General features: G+C 45.3%; 1 protein-coding gene across 2 annotated transcripts in view; it reads left to right on the forward strand.

The window, feature by feature from the left end:
* Positions 1 to 15,385, forward strand: part of ppp3cca (protein phosphatase 3, catalytic subunit, gamma isozyme, a) — a 37,871-nt gene that overhangs the window by 16,969 nt on the left and 5,517 nt on the right. For both annotated transcript variants that reach the window (XM_083643813.1, XM_083643814.1), the window contains exons 4-12: positions 3,625 to 3,736; positions 8,175 to 8,320; positions 8,797 to 8,936; positions 10,512 to 10,589; positions 10,683 to 10,777; positions 10,930 to 11,055; positions 12,666 to 12,743; positions 13,368 to 13,452; positions 14,690 to 14,787. In XM_083643813.1, coding sequence (XP_083499939.1) covers positions 3,625 to 3,736; positions 8,175 to 8,320; positions 8,797 to 8,936; positions 10,512 to 10,589; positions 10,683 to 10,777; positions 10,930 to 11,055; positions 12,666 to 12,743; positions 13,368 to 13,452; positions 14,690 to 14,787 — 958 coding nt within the window. The remainder of the gene's footprint in view (positions 1 to 3,624; positions 3,737 to 8,174; positions 8,321 to 8,796; positions 8,937 to 10,511; positions 10,590 to 10,682; positions 10,778 to 10,929; positions 11,056 to 12,665; positions 12,744 to 13,367; positions 13,453 to 14,689; positions 14,788 to 15,385) is intronic.

Genomic DNA, 15,385 nt, shown 5'->3' on the forward strand with positions numbered 1-15,385 from the left:
TAAGTTTCTTTTCAATAGCATAATTTACAGTTCAAATATTCATACACACACTCCACTAGAGGGGCTAGTGGCGGTCGGATGACTTTACCCTGACCTAGAACCAACTATATTAAAAAAGCTGTCATATACTGGGCAATCGCATCATGTAACTTGATGGAAACTCAGATCCTTCTTACACGCAAATACACTATTATGATACTTATATATCTTTTAGTCTGTTTCTTATGATTGCAATATTGTTTTGTCTTAGTTTTTAGATTTGTTTTTCTTATTTGCTTTTATTTGCTTTTTTTTTCTTTTTTTTCTGTTTTGTCATTTTGTATTATACTTTGTCATGTCATGTAATGTGTATTATTGTCTTGGATCCCAGGAAGACTAGCGGTCATCTAGGTGTCAGCTAATGGGGATCCTTTTAAATAAACAAATAAACTAGTACTGGTGCTGGTTTGATTTGATTTGATTTATTGTGGATTATAAAAGACAACACAATCCAAGGGATAAAACATGTGAAAGTGTAAACACTTATTTCCAACATGGTCCCTGGTCTCATAAAACAAGACATACAAGGACATGCATCATAAAAACAATACAGATCAATCAAGTGTAAAAGAAACAATTGACATATTCAACGCAAGGCCTAGAAGTAGGGGTGCACCGATCGATCGGCAAGCAATCTGTATCGGCCGATTTTGACCTCAAATATGCGATCGGCGATCGGCCATTTTTTTAATTAAAAATAATATAAAATAAAAAAATAAAATACAAAAAAAGCCCTATCACTAATCAGGCTTTCCAACGATATAAAATACAATGCCAATTGGTATTATTAAAGGGGAGAGATAATCGACCTAAAATAACGTTTCCAAACTTTCTTTGAGGAGTTTATATATCGGTGATCGGTAATCGGCGATCGGTTGGGGAGATATTTCCCATAGGCGATCGGCAATCGGTGATCGGTGGCAAAAAACATGATCGGTGCACCCCTACCTAGAAGCAATAAAATGATAGATGAAGAGAACTACCGGTACTCAGAAACACAAGTCGAATGAAAGAAAACGATGAGCATGTGGGAAGCTACATAGTAATCTTATTAATCAGTCATGCATACTGGTATTGTAATTTCTGAAGAGATACTCAGACCTAATGACACATTGATCAGTCTGTGGGTTGTGGGGATTTTGCTGGCAGTACATTGAGGGGGGTGAAGTGTCACAGCTGTCATGGCAGTCAGTACATTGAGGTGGGTGAAATGTCACAGATGAAAAGGGGGAGTGAAACAGCATGAGGAAGGATGTATGCTGAGTGATGCTTACTTATTCCCTTTCAAAGCGTTCTCTCTCTCTCTGTGCGTTTAGTGCTCTTGATGACAGATCAGGGAGGTCTGTGCACAGATGAAAGGCCATTCAACCGTCCGTTATGTGTTTTGTACCTGAAGAAGTCAGGAACAAAACACAACAACAACATCATGCATCTCATGTGAAGGCCACAGAGCTCGCTTCAATAACACAATCAACAGATCAAGAAATGGATCTTGGGATGTGGTTACTCTGGCAATGTAAAAGATGGACTTTAGCGTCTCAAAGGTAGTGCATTCCCTTTGCAGGCCAGCAATTTGCCATTGTGTAAAATCAGTGCATGTGAGCATTCTCTAAGCTCCTCTCCGTCTACTTAGCCACCTCCCTTGGATCCAGGAGAGTGCTCCTGTGGACTAACCCTCATAACCCCCGTCTAGCCCCCATGGTCTAGCCCAGTGATACTCAACTTGCACCCCGGGGGCCAGATGCGGCCCACGTTAGTTTTCATTGTGAATTAGAATAAAAAAGAATGTGAAATAAAGTTTGACTGAGCTCCAACTAAATTGTCAAATACCGCCCTCTGCGCACTACCCAGGCACTTATGTATGTACGTAACCTAACTAACTTAACGGTAAATGGTAAATGGACTGCATTTATATAGCGCTTTTATCCAAAGCGCTTTACAATGTGCCTACATTCACCCATTCACACACCGAAGGCTGCAAGCTGCCACGCTGGCACAGCCACAGCCATCGGGAGCCTGAAGAGGCTGAGGTGTCTGTCTCTCTGCCTGTCTGCCTGTCTGTCTGCCTGCCTGTCTGTCTCTCTGCCTGCCTGTCTCTGTCTGTCTGTCTGCCTGTCTGCCTGCCTGCCTGCCTGTCTGTCTGTCTGTCTGCCTGCCTGCCTGCCTGTCAGTCTGTCTCTCTGCCTGTCTGCCTGTCTGTCTGTCTGCCTGCCTGTCTGTCTGTCTGTCTGTCTACCTGTCTGTCAGCCTACCTGCCGGTCTGCCTGTCTGTCTGCCTGCCTGTTTACCTGCCTGCCTGTTTACCTGCCTGCCTGTCTGCCTGTCTGTCTGTCTGTCTGCCTGCCTGGCTGCCTGTCTGTTTACCTGTCTGCCTGTCTGTCTGTCTGTCTGTCTGTCTGTCTGTCTGGGGTTGAGGTGAAGCTAAACAAAGCTCTGCCACACAAAGCAACGTGCCATTTGCCATTGTCTGCCTCCCCCACTCCAGGCTGTAAGGCAGAAGAGAGGCAGGTTAAAAGAGAGCAGAGCACTCTCCACTCTCCTCATTAAAACCCATGTCAGCTCCCAGCCCCTCCCATCCCCGTCCCCATTCACCGCCTCCACACAGAAGAGAGGCAGTCACGCCGACAGCTCCTCCACACACACTCACCTGTGCTGCACTTCATACCTCACTATCCCTCCCAGCTAGGGAGGGGAATCAGACAAGGTAGTCCTGGCGCCCCCACATTTATTTATTTATTTATTTATTTATTTACCGGTATTTATTTATTTATTTATTTATTTATTTCATTGTCTTTGACATGAATGCACACCTGCTGGCTGCGGTTACCTCGGCCTCCTGTATCTCAGGGCTTAATTGCAGAGCACAGTTGGTGCATGTTAATGTGAAAGAGTGGGCTGAGGCTGGCAAGTGGCGACTAATGAGCAGTGCCTTTGTCTCTGAGCCACGAAGAGGAAGCCATTTCATTTGGATTGTAAATGCCGGCCCGCTTTTCACAGTGTGATCGCGCCACACATTAAATACGACCGCAGATTCCCTTTAGCTTTGGCTTCAAAGCATTTTGGGGATAAATGAGTTTGGATTGAATCTGGCGTTGATTTGTGTGTGTGTGGTTGTTTAATTAGAGCCTCTAACATGGCCCGGGGAAAACGTCCTGTCGTTTTTGGATGAGATGAGTCTCAGTATGCACTTTCTTTTTAGTGCCAGTGTGTGTGTACTGTGTACATACATACATATACATGTATATATTTTTTTTAACCCTTTATTTATACAGGGGGAGTCTCACTGAGAACAATGCTCTCTTTTTCAGGAGTGCCCTGTTCACATTCACACACACACATTCATACCTGGAAGCTGACCAGTACAACCACAGTCTGATCTGCTGGCCACTGAGCAGCTCCACTGGAGCAGTTGGGGTTGAGGGCCTTGCTCAAGGGCACCTCGGTGGGAAGTGGGAAGGGAAAGCAAACCTTGTGCATCTGAAGTTCAACATGGTGCTTTCGAGGCTTTCGAGGTTTGGACATTTGTAAGCACACATGGCTGACTCTCTCCCCTCTCTTCTTCCCACCTTCTGTGTCTCCTCCCAGTGTGTTCTCTACCTCTGGTCGCTCAAGATCAACCACCCCTCCACACTCTTCCTCCTGCGAGGGAACCACGAGTGCCGGCACCTAACGGAGTACTTCACCTTTAAACAGGAATGTAAGTGCAATGTCTCTGCTACCCTCTCTACCACTTCAGAGGAGGGATCTTAATGATTAATCGATAAGAATTTGATCGATCAAAAATATATTAATCTGCAATGTAGGCTCTGTGTTATTTTCTTTTTTCTTTTCTTTTTAGCTGAAATGATTTAACAGCGCAAAAGCTAAATTTAACTTTGGCTGCTTATACAGAGGAAGAAGAAAGCCAAGCAAGCAGGCAAAAAGTCCAGCGTGGGAGAATTACACCCCAAATTAATTGCAGCACGTCTACAAGCATAACGACAGCTAATGCAGGAAGTTTTGTTGGTTGATCAACTTGTTGGCTAGGCCTAAATACACGTGTAAAAACCTACATTTTTGTATTTTGTATGTCAAAAGTTTTATTTTATTTTATATAATGATTAATCAATTAATTGATCGTAGGGTGGGAAATCTCAGATTACCAGCAGCCACATGCTGCTACACTTTAGCTGTGGCTGGTAAGTTATCAAACACTGCCTGATTGCATGTCTGTAGTGGTGTAGCTACAACGTTTGGAACAGGCAAACATGTATTTCTTTTGTTGTTTTTATATTGTCTGTATAACGTTCCATAACGTTACACCCTATATTGATGAGTTAATGTAGCTAGCTAGTGAGTGCTAATTAGGTAGCATTTATCAAAACGATAGATGCAGCCGTTCTCCAAACGTCAATTTGAAAAGTTTATACCTGTAGTCAGTCATTCAAATCAAAGTTGTAGAGAACTGGGAAGCTTTGGATCACTTACTTCTCAACTACTTTTGCTGGCGAGTCATTATTGGTGTCTACAAAAACAAAAACATGAGTGATTGAATTATAGGCTAAATGTAACAATTGAAACAATTAAGCTATCATAACCAGAATATTATTGAATTTAGTTCATTGATACAAACATTTCAAACAAACTAAGTTAACTCACTAAGTTAATTTGAACCTAAGTAGCTGCCAAAATAATGGAAGCATTCAAAGTAATTGAGGGATGCATTGTATAGAAAGCAGCCTAAATTGCCCCCCCGCCTCTCAATGTGTGGCTGGTTCTCTCTTGGCATAGAGTAACAGGTTTTATTTTGAAAATCGACAGGATGTTTTATTTTATTATTCTCATGAATTCCTGCCCAGCACGATCTGCTCTGTGGGCACATATGTTTAGTGGAGCAGAGTGGAGAGCCGCTTCGGGGACGCGTCTGGTGGACACAGGCGTTCACTAGACAGGTTTCGACCAGCTTCGGCAGCCCACCAGGCCTGATTTTTTTAAACTAATAACATAAATGACTAATATGACTGAATAGCGACATCACAGTCTAATCCTAATGTTAATATGATCCAAATCTGGCTTCAAACGGCCAAAATTTCAGTCGCACGGGAGAACATGCAAACTCCACACAGAAAGGCCCATTTGAAAAGAGAGACCTGTGTAATGTTATTCTTTGAAAAGATGATGTCATCCCAGGTTATTTCCCAAGGAATCAAAACCAAACCACCTTCAAGGCCGCTGGCCACGGTGCATCCAGCTTTTATCTCTCGGAGGCCTTGAAGGCCGGGGCCACAATGCAATTAGGCTAATCTACTGTAGCTTCGTCTCTATTCCCCAGCTGGACTCATAAAACATGCTCACCACAGACATTTGAGAATAAAACACATCTTTTATTCTCAATGTCATTTAGCTTTACAATAAATGCTTCAACAATCGGCATCAGAGACTGCGCAGAGAAACGAAGCCTTCTGCTTTCCAATGTAGCCGACGGTGAGGTGCTGGAGCACGGAGAGCAGCCAGGCGTGCTGCTGACGTGTTTCACACACTTACACGCACTCAGTGATTTGAATGGCTGACAGTTGAGAAGAGTGTGTGTTTGTGTGCATCGTGTGTCAAGCAGTTGCACAGGTGTGGACACATTGGTATGCAGACTCAGAGAAGCTAAGCCACTTTGGCACTCTGCAGAGACAAGCTCACCAGTTGGCAATAGATCTCCATCACTAAGGGGAAGTAATGGGGTGACCCTCCCTGTTTCCAGCTGCCCAGTTGCCTGTTTCCGCCCAGGACCATTCATAGCGAAAGAGACTGAAAATAATCATAATAATTGTTGTGACTTTGTACCTACCTATGTCTTGTAATGGAGCAGCACCCAAGCACAATAATTTCACACGTGCATAATTGTACAACGGAGTGACAATATCTTGAATCTTGAAAGAGAGAGACCGCTAAAGCTCCGTTCAATGACCAAATATAGGAGTTCCGGTTTGGACATTTAGCCTTCAAAATAAAAGTAGCCGCTATGCAACCACATACTATTTTTAGCAATTTCGTTTTTGTAAAATATCGCCGCTATGCAACCACACAACGCTACTATTTTTTAGCCATTTCGGATAAAATAAGCCATACGTTCCCCACTCTTTGACAGCGGCGCGCACCTCCTTGCTAGTGAAAAAAATATAAACAGGAAGTTGACAACCGGCTACCGCTGAGAATCATGGGAAACGTAAGTCAAAGAAAAAGTTTGAACAGAGATAAGTGTACTGGCCAAGGAGCTTATGTTTTTGGTGCTGTCTGTCTGTTGGCAGGATTACGGAATAATTACTGGGCCAGTTTTCAGGAAACATTGTGGAAGGGTGTAGCATGGGCCAAGGAAGAACCCATTACATTTTGGAGCGGATCTGATCCGACTCATAACATTTGCATATCATAACAGACTGGACTATTGTCCTTGTTGGAGGTCTGTGCTCTCCAACTGCACTTCTAGTTTCTAATGAAAGCAGAAAAGCACTCCATGCATGTGCTTTAATTAATTGGGCAGAGAAAAGCTGTTAAGAGCTAACAGTTGATATATGGTGAAGGATGAAAGACAACTTCCTATGAATGTATTTTTTTTTTGCAGTGCATTTTTCTCCAGCAGTGTTGTAGACTATATAATTATTTGGTTGCCCTGCTTCTGGAGGAATCTTTGATCATTGATTTTGTTGCACCCATCTTATTTATTCACTGGGTTCTTCTATGTAACTTCACACATTATGGATTTAACCAAGAGCAACATATATAAATGGTATGGGATGATGTTGTTTTTTCATGTCAAAGGTAGAAACAATATTTTCATTTCTGACCATGTCACAGAATGGTGGATTTCATTAGCTAATAACACCCTGAAAGCCAAGCCCAAGTCCACGGAAATACCACGGGAATGACTGTCACAACAACAACTTTACATTTAAAAGCATTGACGTGGAAGTGTTTGTGCATTCAAACTTTTTGAAGCCGGCAAAAGCGTTGTTTGAAGATTTCTTTAGATTGCGCTTGATCCTGATCAGCTGTTTCACACACAAACACGGCATTAGTGAGTTATACATTTGAGTTCATGTTCTACAGCAAACCATCGTACAAATCCATTTGAGACCTTGTCACCAAAGCCCAGAGTTCTCAAGTAGTATTTACCAACTGAATGACGAGGTGAACAGTATTTTCAAGTAGGAGGCTCGTAACGAACTGTCTTTCCCATATGCCCTGATTTGAATGCAACACTAATCGGTACTCGAGCGTCATCTTGTCGCTCGCTACCTCCCACGTTGTGCTGTTTCTATGCCGGCCCAATAAGAGCCCCGGCTGCTCCCTCCTTATAAGGAGTCGACTTCCTCCTGCCATAATCTGATCTGCAGTGTTGTGCAAGTGGCACTGCAGATCCTCCAGGTTCTATCAACAGTCCAACCCCGAGCAAAGCAGCTTTGCTAATACAGAGCCAAAGTAAACGTCACTCTCTGCTTCAGCACTGTACCAGAGATTTTCATCCGCCATTTATTTTCCCATAGACATTTCGTCAAATGCTTATAAAAATAGTTTTACTTGTTCAAACCGAACGGTTCAGCTATATTTAGAAACATGAGAGACGGCATAACATTTCGCTCGGACCAACGCGTAAAGAAAATCGCGGATTAAAAGAGAGAAAAAATGCTGTTTTGGTCCGAGCGAAATGTTCTATGGTCTCTCCCGATTCTAAATATAGCTGAAGCGTTTGGTTTGACCAAGTAAAACTATTTTTATAAGCATTTTATGAAATGTGTATGGGGAAAATAAATGGCGGATGGAAATCTCTGGTACAGTGCTGAAGCAGGAAGTGATGTTCACTTTGGCTCTCTATAGTTCGCAACACAACCTCCAGCAAACATTTCCCGATGACACCTGAGAGAGCACAATCGAAACGTTGCAAATTGTGCCTATAATTCAATGAACATGATTATTATTGACAGACTTCTTCACTATCATTTTTTTACAGATTATCCCCATGATTTAGTTGATCTAATTAAGCCAACAGACTGAATATTTGACATCTGTTTCTCCCAGCCGATGCAGTGGATATTAACGGGCTACAAAAGAATGAACTCATTTGCCAGCAGCGAATGAAAAAACGTGAGTGTTTGTGTTTGTTGCAGGTAAAATAAAATACTCTGAACGGGTGTATGATGCCTGCATGGAGGCCTTTGACTGCCTGCCCCTTGCTGCCCTCCTCAACCAACAGTTCCTGTGTGTGCACGGCGGCCTCTCGCCAGAAATCAACTGCCTAGATGACATTAGGAAAGTGAGTGACTGACCTCTAGCACCTACAGTTGAACCTGCAATATTTAAATAGTTATAATGTTGGAATGCATCACCTTAAGAAATTGCATTTAAAGTCTTAGATGCCTTATGTATTTTAAATGCATGCAAGATATTTCATCTTTTGATTGTAGTCAAAGAAATAATACATGAGTTGAATAGGCATCACAGAACAAATAATTGCAATATTACCATATCAGAACTGGTGTATCAATGATATTGAGCCTCCCCTACCAGCACTCAAAGTCTTGATTGAAGTCTGTTTCCACAACAGATTCTCGTGCTGCAGTAGTTTAGGCAGCCAATCAGTAGCAGCTTATCTCAATTAAGTGTGTGTGTGTGTGTGTGTGTGTGTGTGTGTGTGTGTGTGTGTGTGTGTGTGTGTGTGTGTGTGTGTGTGTGTGTGTGTGTGTGTGTGTGCGCGCGCGCGCGTGCGTGTGCATGTGTTGTGCTCGACAGTTAGACAGGTTTAAAGAGCCTCCAGCGTTCGGGCCTATGTGTGACCTGATCTGGGCCGACCCTGGCGAGGACTACGGCAGTGAGAAGACGTCGGAACACTTCAACCATAACTCCGTCAGAGGCTGCTCGTACTTTTTCAGGTACTGCATGAAACCGCTGCCTCCTGTCACTTGGCAGGTATTTCAACTGCAGCTTCGTCCACATAGAGGTGCACTCACAACCCATTTTATCAACCCATATGAATACACAGTACTTTTGTTAAGTAGATTGGCTGATGGGAATACCAATCCAAGTACTACTTGCTCATGCCACCTAGTATGTGCCAATTATAAAACGGTTACAGGAACAAGATAATATAGTGCAGTTATTTTATTAATTTGATGATAAGGAAATAGAAAACAGGGACTCTCAAAACTTTATTCAGAATAGGTGAACATAAACGGTGCAATAGTTTCGCTACAGTATGCGTAATAAAACGACGTCATTTAGCCTGCCTATGCATCCAGCCAAGGCTTCTCTGCCAAACAATAGTTGCTCTGCCTGTGAACTTTGCAAATAGCAGCGTTTCAGCATTTTCACATCATGAAACATTTTCCTTCCCGCCGTAAAAGTTTTATACTGCGCCAAAGCGTGTGTCATTCATGTATCAATATCAGGAACGGCCTCGTTTGCCCATCAAAGTATGACCGCCTGGGAGCTGGATCGGCTCCGATCCGCCATAGCGCAGATACTATCGGTGCCCCTTCAGCTGACGTGATTGAGATGGACTTGATCAAATCTCCGGCACAGGACTGGAATCTATTGAAGTGCTGATTGTAGGAAAGCGTTGATCTGAGTCTAGTGTTGATCTAATCAAACGCAGATGGCCCCGCTCATTTTTGTCCTGAGCATTCTCTCCAGCGAGGTGGGGTGGGGGAAGGAGCGAGGTGGGGTGGGGGAAGGAGCGAGGTGGGGTGGGGGAAGGAGCGAGGTGGGGTGGGGGAAAGAGGGAGGTGGGGTGGGGGAAGGAGCGAGGTGGGGTGGGGGAAGGAGCGAGGTGGGGTGGGGGAAAGAGGGAGGTGGGGTGGGGGAAGGAGCGAGGTGGGGTGGGGGAAGGAGCGAGGTGGGGTGGGGGAAAGAGGGAGGTGGGGTGGGGGAAAGAGCGAGGTGGGGTGGGGGAAGGAGCGAGGTGGGGGGGGGGAAGGAGCGAGGTGGGGGGGGGGGAAGGAGCGAGGTGGGGGGGGGGGGGGGAAGGAGCGAGGTGGGGTGGGGGAAAGAGGGAAAGGCCGTAAAAAAAAAACTACAACAACCCACCAGTAGCCTCATCAAGCTCAGCTTAGTGTGCCCCTCTCTCGCCTCCTTCCCTCTTGTCTGGCTGCAGTCTCCAGCCTCTGGAGCAGCCAACAGAGCCCATAAATACCAGAGCCCTGGCTCTGAGCGCGCGGCATCATGAAACCCTCCTGGCTCAGCAGGCCAGAGGGCACGGCGCGCTGATTAAAAATGTATTTCCATAAGCGAACGGCAGCCAGTGAGCGGCTCGTAAGCGGCCGCACGCTGTTCCTCAAAAGGGCTGCGGTGGTATCTCAATACTCCTCGTCTGCCAGACTTCAGTCGTGTGGCGTGTTTCAGTTTTGTAATAAGCTTTGACCTCCGCGGAGGGAGGAGTGTTTTAACATGTCTGCCTCGCTCTCTCTCTCTCTCTCTCTCTCTCTCTCTCTCTCTCTCTCTGTTTGCAGTTACTCGGCGGTGTGCGACTTTTTGGTCAATAATAACTTGTTGTCAGTAATAAGAGCGCACGAAGCACAGGATGCAGGGTAAGCCAGGCTATGATGTGTTTTGTTTTTCCTCCTCTCCTTTCCTCTGCATTATAACGGAGGTCTAATGAGTGTTGGTTTGTGGCCTCATAGGTATCGGATGTACAGAAAAAGCCAGACCACAGGCTTCCCTTCATTAATCACAATCTTTTCCGCTCCAAATTACCTCGACGTCTACAACAACAAAGGTTTGTCTCGCTGTTTTTTTCTCTCCCCCCTCGTCATCGTGCTTGTTTCTACCCTCGTCATCGTGCTTGTACTTTGTCTGAGCCAATAGCAGCCATCAGTCATTCTCTTCTCTTCTCTTCTTCTCTTCCCCTCTCCTCTCTTCTCATGCTAGCCGCTGTACTAAAGTACGAGAACAACGTGATGAACATTCGGCAGTTCAACTGCTCGCCCCACCCGTACTGGCTGCCCAACTTTATGGACGTCTTCACCTGGTCCCTGCCTTTTGTTGGAGAGAAAGGTATGTCTGTTGTCCAGTTAGGAAAATGTGACAACGCTGAAGCCAGAAGTAAGCCTTTTATTGCGGTGCCCGCCCATGGGTCCCCCCCCCCCCCCCCCCCCCCCCTTTTTTTTTTACATTTTTGTGAGCTCTCCTCCAGACCTGTTGGTGGAGCTGTTCTCTTTTAAGTCATGGAATACCTGGGAATTTTAACTAATGCCCCATTATGGGGCCGGGTGCACAAAGCACCGTAAGTTAAAGATTTCCTTAGGGTCCGAGTTAACACGTTGAGTGCCATGGACGAGATATCTCGGCTTACATAATCCAACCGTTGAGTGCCAAGGACGAGATATCTCGGCTTACATAAACATTTTTTTTTTTTGACGGTGCGACATCGATCAACCCCTTTTACGTCTCCTATACCACTATTGGAGGAAGAGAATGTGTATAATCTATTTTACCGACCACTAAGTGGCGACAGTGCCCTCCAGACAGAGAGAAAGCCGAGCAAAAAACAGCCACGGGTCCGCGGGAGAAAGCCATTCTAATTTTCAAGGAAATAGCTGGGCGAAAACTCTTTCGATTTCACACACACACACACACACACACACACACACACACACACACACACACACGCGCGCGCGCACACACACACCCTCGAGTACCTTTGCGCATAAATAAGACCAGAATCGCAAAAGCTTCTTCAAAGCTCTCAGCCGACACCTCAAGAAACGAACGAGCCCGTTTTACAGTAATCCAAACTGCCCGAGAGCGCCAGCAGGAGCCAGCAGCACAGACGGAGGGAGGAGTTTGGGGACACACACACACACACACACACACACACACACACACACACACACACACACACACACACACACAATACAGTATACAGACTTGCCCAAGGGCACCCATAATCACAGGCACGTGAGGTGGTTCTAAAAATCCATTTATCTCAAAACTCTCTGAAAATCTCTGAAACCATGCTGTACTCAACGGCTAATATCTACATAACTACTAACTCTACAAACTAACTCTTTTAGACAGAGAAAGCACACATTCTATTAGTTCTTTTTGGATGATTGGTGTTCACGAAGTCTTAACAGAAAAGAATCCTTGGCTCTTGTAAAATGAGCCAGAATCCTCAAAAAAAAACCTGGCACAACTTACCTACAGCATTGAAAAAACAGCTGGCACTCAATGTGTTAAGGTGTCCATAAAATAGAATCGGCTGCACAAAACACACTTGAATCTTGTGCTCACGTTTTCCGTAAAATGTTTAACCTTAAGGAGAAGTTTTAAGGGTGTTTTGTGCAACCGATTTTATTTTATGGACACCTTAACTTGGACTCTTAAGGAAAATCTTTAACTTAAGGTGCTTTTTGCTATTGTTTTAATCAGTGCCTTCCAAAACGCATATCTCTTGAATGCAAGTGTGTTTTCCTGCTCATTCAACGCAATTTATGGCCAACAGTTGTTGGGGTATCCCTTTAGATATCGCTGAGCCGAAAACCAGCTTCCAATATGCCACGACCATGGGAACACTCTGCTGCTCCAGATATGAAAGTTCACACAAACCCTGCCTTAACCATGAGCACCAGACTGAGTTGTAACGTGGCTTCTCTCCCCCATAGTGACGGAGATGCTGGTGAACGTACTGAACATTTGCTCCGACGACGAGCTCATGTCTGAGGGAGATGACCTATGTGAAGGTGAGTCTGAAAGAGCAACAAGGGAGTTGTAGTAGAAGAAGCCTGCAGTGTTCATCCTTTTTGATTTGAGTTAGACGACCGATGCACGATAGACGATTTTCTTCTCAATTAAAAAATGTGTCGTCTTTTGGTTCTAATGTGTGGATTCTACGTGAATTGAAGTTTCAGTGTACATTTTAAATTCCCAGCCCTGGCTTTGAATAATGGCTTTTAACACACACACCTCGGTGATGGACAGCATGGAAAGCTGCGAGCTTTCTGATTTATAAGCAATGCTTCAGCGTAGCCGCTGTCAGACGTGTCTGGTGTCCATGAAGGAGATGTCAGAGCTCCCTGGAGATCAGCCGCCCGGCGCGCTCCGACACACACCGCTCCACTCCCCGCCTCCCCGTTCCATCTGTCACCCCTCCCCCCCCGCTCCTCCTGCTCATCCTCCTCCCCTCTTCTCACAAATCACAAAGTGTGTTTTTTTTTTTTTTGCACGTTGACAGAAATGTTTGACAGTAAAACACTTCCGTGAAGCAGTAGCAAAGAAAGTAAACGTGCAGCGGTGACTGTGCGTGCCCACAGGACCGGCGCCCCCGCGCTGTATCTCTTAACCTTTACACTGTGGACTGGTTCCAGGTGGCGCCACGGCGATGCGTAAGGAGGTCATACGGAACAAGATTCGCGCCGTGGGGAAAATGGCCCGTGTCTTCTCAGTCCTCAGGTCTGGCTCGCCTCTCCTCTCCTCCACACTCTCCCTTTCATGTTCCTATTCCTCTCCCATGATAACATTCAAGCCAGACAGGCCTGATTACATGTATAAATGGATCACAGGGAGCGGGGGGGAGCATGGGGTCAGAATAACCGAATGGAGTCCCGGGGGGCTTAGGGGGCGGGAGGAACATTGGAGTGTTAGTGAAATGAATAGAGTCAGCAGAGTACACAATGAAGTTGTGTTTGACAACACACTGTTGCCCTGCCTGAATTAACGAGCTGCTACGAGATGAGTCACGATGCTGCCAGACTGTATAATGACAGGAGACATTATTCCAGATGAATGCTGCCCCCGCAGGCAGGCGTGTCACGCTGCAGCGAGGGGCCAAGATGTAGAGCAGCCTGTCGTCCAGGCCGCCCCACATGTGGGTCAATGACATGAAAGGATGTCTAAAAACGATGAAATGGTCAAATTTTTGAGAGTCGCAGTCCAGCCCCAAAATCTGTTGTGTGAACTTGTGAAGGTGATCAGAACGATCTGTTGTGTGAACTTGTGGAGGTGATCAAAAGGATATCCGAGTAATATTATGGACATTTAAGTGGTCTCACATGTCAACTATTCAAGGTGTCCGACTGTCCGTTGTTTTATTTCTATGAATTACTGACTGTTCCTCAGACATTTCGCAAAGGCAACACATTTCTAATAATTGTAAGCCACTTATCTGCTTGCAAGATGAAAAATGACCTTACATGTAATTGTTGGAGGGTGTGGTGAAACGTTTTAGTACCTTTGTCACAGTTATGCCTTGCTAATTATTTTAGCATTTTTGTAAAACCGTAATTGTCCAATTTTAAAGCACAAATTTGTGGAGCACCTTGTTGCAGTATTTCACCCCAACCTCTTTTATTTGGACTTGGTAGAAAAAGATGGATATCAATAACCGTGTGTTGACACAAAATATTATCACTCGTTACTGATCCCTTAAAAATATTCCCTTCAGATGCTAAAGTTGACCCAAATTGTCGCTGACCCACATGCAGAATGGGGACACATGCTAGAAAATGGCAACGAGTATGGACACACTCATCTAGCAGATAGTGAGCAGTTCTGGGTTAAGGGTCGTGTGAGGATCCAACTTGTGACCCTTTGGTGGCGGGACAGTCTTGCAGCCACTAGGTGTCCCCGCCAGCTGAAAAGGCTCATTGTGTATTTGTTTGTGTGTTTGTTTGTCTTGTTCTTTGTCCAGGGAGGAAAGCGAGAGTGTGTTACAACTCAAAGGGCTGACCCCGACTGGAACCCTTCCTATGGGAGTGTTGTCAGGGGGCAAGCAGACCTTAGAGAGCGGTAAGTGTCTTTTATCCTGCGCCACCCTTTTCCTTGATTCTTCCTTGCTAGCCACCATGCAAACAGACTTTAGACCAAACCCCCAGGGACCTACCTCCACCCCGTCCTACCTGATCTGGTTCCCCTCAGAATACATGCTGTGGTCCAACCTGTATCAAAGAATGTCATTTCTGTTTAATTTCAGTGGTGTCACATCGTCTAAAAGTACAGTTTTAGATACTTTTTTACTACCAATTTTCCCCCTGCTGCCCCGGTCGCTGCTCCACCCTCTGCCAATCTGGGGAGAGCCGTAGACTAGCACCATGCTTCCTCCGACACATGCGCAGTTGCCAGCCGCTTCTTTTCACCTGACAGCGGGGAGCCTCGAACAGGCGGCCCCGACCACCCGAACGGTTTTTAATGGAATGCCTTTGGACTGGCAGTGCCAGTCATAATGGAGCTACTGCTTTGCTAGACCCGAACGAGACTCGCAAAACCAAGAGGCTAATAATACTGTCACTCTAGCAAGCTTGCATGTTATACTACGCAACAGTGAGTGGTTGCTGCTGCCAGTCTGTCCCCAAGTCCTTTAGATGCAAACCCCATAAAACTACTGTGT

The sequence above is a fragment of the Poromitra crassiceps genome (assembly GCF_964638095.1).
Source record: "Poromitra crassiceps genome assembly, chromosome: 10".
Classification (NCBI taxonomy): domain Eukaryota; kingdom Metazoa; phylum Chordata; class Actinopteri; order Beryciformes; family Melamphaidae; genus Poromitra; species Poromitra crassiceps.